This window comes from Cydia pomonella, chromosome 5, assembly GCF_033807575.1.
Source record: "Cydia pomonella isolate Wapato2018A chromosome 5, ilCydPomo1, whole genome shotgun sequence".
Taxonomy (NCBI): domain Eukaryota; kingdom Metazoa; phylum Arthropoda; class Insecta; order Lepidoptera; family Tortricidae; genus Cydia; species Cydia pomonella.
In genome coordinates, this window is record NC_084707.1 from 18,177,016 (window position 1) to 18,185,407 (window position 8,392).

Here is an 8,392-nt window from a genome sequence, read left to right on the forward strand (position 1 = left end):
TGCCAGAGCTCAACGAGGGGGGGGGGAACGGGTTTAGGGTAGGCAACGCGGATGTAACTCCTCTGGAGTTGCAGGCGTACATAGGCTACGGAGACTGCTTAACATCAGGCGGGCCGTATGCTTGTTTGCCACCGATGTAGTATAAATAAAAAAATTTTTTACATATACCTACTCTCTAGTTTGTTTTTCACATAATATTAGTTATCTACAAAAGAATCGGAAGTCGAAGATTCAGTTTGTTATACTTAATTATGTTTTTTTTTGTACAATCTTGCTGGCTTGGTGTTGCTTTGTATAAAATGTATTCCCGGTAAAAGTCAAATATAAATAATTCACTAAGAACAAAACTAATAATAGTAAATTAGTACCTACAAATATGCCGCAGAGATAAGAGCCAGTAAAGTGATAACACTTAACAGACTGCCAATTTATTCCCTTAATACTTTACACTGTGACATTTGATACGCACACACAAGGTAACAGTTACACACACATAAGCATTCCCGACCTATCTGCACACTTAACGTTAGAGGAGAGCAAGAGAATCACTTGATGCGCTCGCCTGTTCGTGGCTTTCCTTGCGCTTGCCTTTGGCTCGCATTCGGCCGTGGACCGCCGATCGCGCAGCGCTTGTGTAACTCAGCTCGGTGTCGTGCGCAACCTACATCAACATTGACGCCATTGAACCACTTTGCAGAAAGATCAACGGAAATGATAGGTAAGCTTACCGCTATTTGTGCTCTAAATGTATTTATTCATCACTAAAAGCACTGTTAAATTTGAATCTATACCTAATAGGGGTTTACTATAAAAATGCCATAAAACTTATCCGTCAATTTTAACTTGAAATATATTCAATATTATTATTATAAGATAATTCAACCATCTGGGATCATACAACAAACACAACAACATAATACATATAAAACTTGAAATTAAATTATGTACTTAGATGATATTTACAGTTAACCTTATAAACACCCCAAATATATTTATTTTATACTAACCAATAAATGTTATTAAAAAAAAGTGTTAAATAGCCTTTATAAAAATAAAAACAAATAATTTTGGATATAAATTGTACATCAATAATAATTATTTATGTAAGTACATATAAATGTGCATTTTCAGAAAAAAAGTGTACTTACCCAAGGACCAACTTTGTGAGGACAATAAAATTAAGGATGAAGTATTTATGTGAATCAACTTTTTGCCTTTTTTACATTGTAATAATCGGTTGTACCTAATTTATGAAATGAACACCATAAGTTTTTATTGAAATTTAATGCTTAAATATCGTCACAACACTGATAATAATTAACTTTTCTTAACAACTCACGCTAATTGGGTACACTATTTTTTGAAAACTGCCAAATACGTACACAAATTATTATTTTTTATCGGGTTTAGAAGCAGACTCAAAAAGCCCAAATATAAAACCTAATGAACTTGAGTCATTTATTCATGTTGCGGTGGGGTAGGGCACGCGGTGGGAGCGGGGCAACGCGGGGTCGCCGGCCCAGGCACGTGGAGACGCAACCGCGGTTTCGACGCGACGAAACCGCGGTGCGGGCCTCCACGTGCTATCAGAGGACATTCACTCCGTTATTTCTTTGCGCCCCGCGGCCCGCTCGTTCCCCTTACTGGCCTTACTGTGTGCATCGTGCATCCTGATCGGTGCATGCCACACGTAACACAGTACGGTTTGTGAACGCTTGTGGTCTGGATACGTCCTGTCTAATACGCGTGTTATATTTATTACCTTTAACTTATTCGTAATGGAATATTGTTCAACGACTCAGCTGCAAATTTTGCGTTCTACAGGTGAGGAAGAACGCTTACACCAATGCGGAGAATGCGGACTGATGCTTTCCACGCGAAGCGCGCTAACTGCTCACGCGCGTTCGCACCGGGCAGCTGCTGATGCACATCGTTGCGACGTTTGCCAGAAAACTTTCGCCGTGCCAGCACGTCTACAACGCCATTATCGGACTCACACCGGCGAACGGCCTTTCGAATGCGAATACTGCCACAAGATGTTTAGTGTTAAGGAAAACTTGCAAGTACATCGACGTATACATACCAAGGAGCGACCCTACCGCTGTGGCGTGTGCGGTGCGGCTTTTGAACACTCCGGAAAACTTCACCGCCACGCTCGTATTCACACTGGTGAGAGACCCCACGCGTGTCCGCATTGCCACAAAACTTTTATACAGTCTGGGCAACTTGTTATACATTTACGAACGCACACCGGAGAAAAACCATATCGTTGCCCGGCCCCGGGCTGCGGGAAGGGTTTCACTTGCTCGAAACAATTAAAGGTACATTCACGTACGCATACTGGAGAACGTCCATACACTTGTGACATTTGCCTGCGTGATTTTGGATACAATCACGTCCTAAAACTTCATCGTTTCCAGCACTATGGAGAAAGGTGTTACCGTTGTACAGTTTGTGATGGAACCTTCAACACAAAAAAACAAATGGAAGCCCACATTTACAAGGAACACGGAGCGGAAACACCTAGAGCTTTATCACAACAGTCTCCCCCACCTCTAGCGGTTAATGGAAACATGATGTGTGAAATAGTTGAAGCTGCGCTGCAGCAGCTACCACCCACACCACCGAGCTCCCCTCCTTCGCCTCAGTGTCCAGTGGTGCCTGTTCCTGTGCCAACAATGCCAGCCTCCCCAGTCATGCCAACATCCTCTCCTACGCCACCTTCTCCACCTCCAACTGGTTCACACTGTTCACTTCCTCATTCTTCGCTTCCTCCTCGAAAGCGGAAGCTTATTCTTCAACCTGAGGAAACAACCCCAGCGGTTCGTCATACGTCAGTAATCCAATTTGCCCCTGCAACTGGTGATGTTTCGTAGCATCTTAATGATAATGTGCTGTCCTAATGAACATTTGAAAATGTTTTCTAGCTATAAGTTATTAACTGTAAGGCTGTATTAGAATCTGCGCAAAACTAGTACTATTGTGGTGCAAGTTGTTAGAAGTTATTATCTAATATGATAAAGAAAAGGTGAAATTATCATTTACTAATGTATGATCTCTGATTATAAAAATGTGGTTAAGACACATTTTGAAAATCATCTCAATGTAAATGTGCTTTTTATATCATGATATTTATGATAAATGTACAAATAAAGCAGCAGGCATTCTAATTAACCTAAAAAACTTTATTGAAGGATATGACGAGTGATTTGTAGTTTACCTCGTCTCTCTTGTATCAATCTAAATTTAGTATGCTTTTCAATCTAGCCTTAAGCTGCATCTTATTACGATGGCCAACTTAGGTATATACTTTAGAATGCTCCGGAGTGCGTGTGTCTCGCTTTTATGCTTAGGGTAATTGTGAACGTATTAATGAATTAAGACGGGTTTTCCCCAAATTAATATATTTTATCTTCAATTTCTTTGTTAAATTTTAGTAAAAGTGCCTTGTTCTATATTTTAGGATAATTTGATAATGCGTTTATTGATTTGTGGTATTTTTACCTTTTTGTATAACTTGCAGCTGGAATAAATTCTTAACACCTTAGGCATACATTTTTAGTAAATTATTGGTATTTGATTCAAATTGTTGTGACAATTTAATATATTGCATTTAATACCCGTCATAAAAATTATATGTAGGTATATGTACCTACTGTATTTTTAAGATTTTGTATTTATCTACTACGTGTTATTATATTACATGATTAGTATGCAATTGTTTTATTTTATTATTCACATCTCGGCTTCACGTCTTATTTTGATTTTATTACAACATATCGCCTTAAACGTCTCTAATTCCTAAAAAAAAGAATTAGGTAGTCACAAAAAGGCGAAAAGTTCAATCATGTTCATGTACAACACAAACCTTATCCACACGGGTAAAATAAGTTCAATAGTCATCTTTATAAATTACACAAATACATACTTTACAGTAAAGATGAGCCATTGAAATAAACACGAAAGGCTTTTGACCATAAGTATACTAAGCATAATTGTGAATATCGCCAACTATCGGTACATCGGCTAACTAAATTACGCGACCTGTGTGTATGTTGGTTTTTTTGGAATATTTTTTTATTACGTGAACCTATTTCTCAGAAGGACAAGACCTATTTCAACAATTTTTTGTTTTATTTGAAAGAAATTGTTTTTAATGTAATGTCATAAAATTTTCAAGAATAATAAACCCGCAAAGGACGTTAAATTGCAAATAAAATTAATACATGTTTTTGATAATTAAAAAATACTTATCAAGATAGAGGTGGAGTTATATGTTTCCTATAGTATTTATGATAATTTGATAACATTAATGTTATGTAAAAATTTGATTATTTTTTGTTGGTAAATTTCGGAGATAAGGGGGTGTAAGGTTTTTTTTCCCACATTTTCCTTCAAAAATTATTTATTTCCACTATGAAAAAAAAATATTTTGGAATGTTCAATTAAAGCTCTTTCAAATGAGACCCCATTGGACCTAATAGTAACTAGACTTTGAATTTTTACCCCCTCTTTATATTGGGCATTATCTATACTTAATAAAAAAGAAAAAAACTAAATAACACTTTCAATGTATCTAGGTTAGCGTTGTTCATAACAATTTCAAATTGATAGCTTAAGTTCTCGAGATATTTGGCAATGAGATAGACAGACGAATGGATAGAGTCGCACCATAAGGTTATTTCTGTACCTTTTTGGTACGAAACCTTAAAAACAATAAGGCAATAAATTCAAATAAGGCATTTTATTTTTAAACCAAGTCTCGACTGAAAGTCTAAAAGAGCCGGCGCCTTATTGAAGTGCAGAAATATTTCCTTAGAGGCGCGCTGTCTTCTGTCTGTAACACAGACCTACCAAACGCTTCGCTTAAATACAGATGAAATGTGCGAAAGTGAAGCCATAAAAACTTTTTGAGAGAAATTAACGTTTGAGTAAAATTATAATTTAAATTAGTATTTATTTCTCCAAACGAATATTACAGTTCACTTACATACAGAAATACAAGCAATCATAATATAAATTATTTACATAGTGCACGAATAGCAAAATATATATTCTAAAACAAAACAACTTATTTATTTCTGTAAGAAAAATGTGGATACCTACATACTGTGTGAATTGGGTACTTGACACATGTTGAATATTATAACAAAATTTAGTTAAATGGTTAGAAAATGAGCCATCCATTATAAAAAAGTGGAATTTAAAAAAATATATTGAGATTATAAAAAAATACAAGGCTCCGAAGTCTCAAACAATTTTTTTTTGTCTTTCTAAAATAGAAAAGAAAATGGTACCATTTGATTCCTTACATTTTATTGAAAAATTAATTGTATGACAACTATACAGATAAACGCAATATTTCAGGGTCAAAATGGCAATTTCCTTGATCTTCCATACATTTAGGACAGACTTATATGATGTGACGTCACATCACCTTATCATTTTGTTAGAGGCGTTTCAATCGTCGACTGCGAGCATCAGACTTTAACTCTCATTTCTGACCTTTGTGTTGCTTAAATGCCATGAGTCCTATATAGACATTTGATCCTCAGGAAAATCAAGATCGTTTGACATTATTTACAAAAAACAGTCAAGTAGCCAATTGGCAACTGGTAAGACTAGCGTAACGTGACCGAGACATTGATAAAGAGAGCGCGCCAGAGATACGCGTTTATACTGGTTAGTCTGAGCGGTCAACACGTTCGCCGAGCTCGCCCAGCAGTTGGCGATAAGAGTCCTACAACAAGCATGGAATAGGGTTGTTTCCAATTTTTAGAAACGCTCGTATTACGTTCTATATTAACTAAAAGTTGCCCTAAAATTCACCTTTTATACTAAAAACGGCTTTAAATATGTTAAATTAACAAAATATATTTTGACAGATGCTTTCGCGCCCAAAACGCTCTTTGAAAATTGTGTGACGTCACAGTTTACGGTTTGACACATAACTACATACGCACGTAGAAGATACGACCTGTCAACTGACATTTGTCATTTGTTGTCTATCGCCTAACTGTCAACAGTGTCAATCCGAGAGTTGTGACGTCATCAGAATGTTCAATGACGTTTCGAGTTTGGTCACGTGACGTGTGCCAAAAGATATTTTAAATTCAATATTTACAAAATTATGGTTATTACAGGTCCCCTAAAAGTAGTTTAACATGTTCTTATAATCCAAAAGAATCTATTGGGATACAATTCTGCTCTAAGATTTGTAGATGGAAACAACCCTATTCTGGAATTATGGTTAAAATTTAAATATATACCTAACTTGACATGAAATAGGATCTAGATGTAAGTGCAAACAAATGGTTGTATGTGACAAATGTCACACTTATTATTTATATTTATAAATAATAAGTGTGACATAATAAATAAAATTAAGACTAGCTATGGGATTATAAAAATAAATGCATGCATAATAAGTACCAAATAAGTAGATTCACGAATAACGATTGAGATATTTTTATTGTAAATTAAAATATGTATGACATTGCAATGCCCTGCCAAAGAGCATATAATCACTACCCTGCCGTTATATTGTATGTCTATGTGCCAATCGGATACTCCACCGAACACTGTCTATGACCGTAATAAGATTCATATACTAGCCGTGTCTTATCCAACCTCGACATTGGCAGAATCATCAACACCTTGATGGAGCCATAACACGAAAAATTGATTGATCATGGTAACCATAATAAGGGCGTATTACACTATCCTATAGTTGTCGTTTTCGAATTTACGTTTTAAGGTATAGTAATAATACTAATAATATACCCATCTTAATGATGGTTAAGTCAACCTACACGCGGCAACAAATCGAAAACAAATTGTCATGTCTATAGAGCCCTTAAGGTTTAAATAATTTGGTAGAAATTGATAAACACTGTACAGCAACACTTTCATTGTTTTTCCACAGATAACATATGGCGCATTTACATTCGCGTACGAGTGGCGAGCCTAGCCATGAAACGCGTATGTAAACGGTGGGCTCGAGGCTTGACTCGTCACTTGCCGGACTACTTGCGTCCGGAGCGAAGTCAAAGAGTCTCGCGGGAGTGCTTGCTGTTTACATTCGCGTCCAGGTTTTTGGATAAATCTTATACCGTGCCGCTAGTGTTTAAAATTGACGAGTCGCATGTCCAGCCACGGGACAAGAGTGTATACATTAGCTCGAGGAGCTTACGAGTTGTGGCCGAGACACGAGACGAGCCACGAGCCGCGAATGTAAATCCGGGGATAGAGACGTCATGATAATCCATACTATTAGTAAGATCAACTAGATGTGCTATACGCGTGCGCCCGTAAGAGACAGAACATACGCAATGCACCAAATGAAAAACACGTTTTAACATTCCTGACAACATAACAAAAACAACCCACGTAATTTGGTCGAGTTATTAGTTGCCCACCATAAGCCATACTAAAATTTACGGTGGTCTTCAACATTTGAACTGCTGTACTCACGTCTTTAGGGGCATTCCATTGGCTAACTCGATAATTCGTCTAGTACTTAAACAGAACGCAGCCAAAAAGAAAGTTATTTTATAAATCTTGGTAACAAAATTATAAAAAATAAATAAAGAGAGGTCTTGACAAACGACGTCTATGCAACCTTCTTAATGTTGTATTCATGCCTTAAAAATATATCCATTTGTAGCATAGATATAAGAAGTAAGATTTGTAGTGTCATTTTTTCGTATTTCATGTTATATTGTATGTCTATGTATTTCATTTATTATTTGTCTCTGGTAACATATTTTGACGTCCGTCATTCCGTCACTGGCGCGGTGGGTTTTAATACTTTTAATATGGCAATAGAGCACGGCGAATCCCATGAACATTAAGTACGGTTTGTTTCATGTTTGGTTGATTGAATTGACTTTGCTTAAAGTTTCATTTTCATTCTGTCTATGTGAACGCACTGAAGTTCAAGTTTAGAAATAACGTTTTAAGACTTTTAAGCACTGATTTTATTAGTTACTCTTGTGAGTGTTCCATAGTGTTTTGTTGGTTAACTCTTTTGAAATGGATGTACCATTATCAAAAAAAACTGTGTACATACAAAGATATAAAGTCGAATGGGAGAAATCGCCCAACTTTAAACAATGATTGAAACCTGTGCCTGGAGATGGTACAAGGGCAATGTGTTTATACTGTAGGAAGGATTTTCTTGCCAAATTAAGCGATATCCAGAGACATTGTGATTCAGTTCATCACAAGAAGCACGCGAAACCTTTCTTGGACAAAAAACAAACACAAATTTCTTCAATGCTGCAAAAACCCGTCGATAAGCTCTGTGTTGAGGCTGAAGGTGCTCTCTCAATGTATGTTGCAGAACACACAGCTATACAAGCAATTGATCACCTTACCGAATTATGTAAGA

The 8,392-nt window shown here is 36.5% G+C and overlaps 1 protein-coding gene across 1 annotated transcript; it reads left to right on the forward strand.

Annotated features, from left to right (window-relative positions):
- Positions 1–566: 566 nt before the first annotated feature.
- On the forward strand, positions 567–3,713 carry LOC133517938 (Krueppel homolog 1-like). Its single transcript, XM_061851421.1, has 2 exons — positions 567–718; positions 1,825–3,713. Exons 1-2 carry the CDS (start codon positions 712–714, stop codon positions 2,874–2,876), a joined length of 1,059 nt encoding a protein of 352 aa, XP_061707405.1. The 5' UTR covers positions 567–711; the 3' UTR covers positions 2,877–3,713.
- Positions 3,714–8,392: the final 4,679 nt, after the last annotated feature.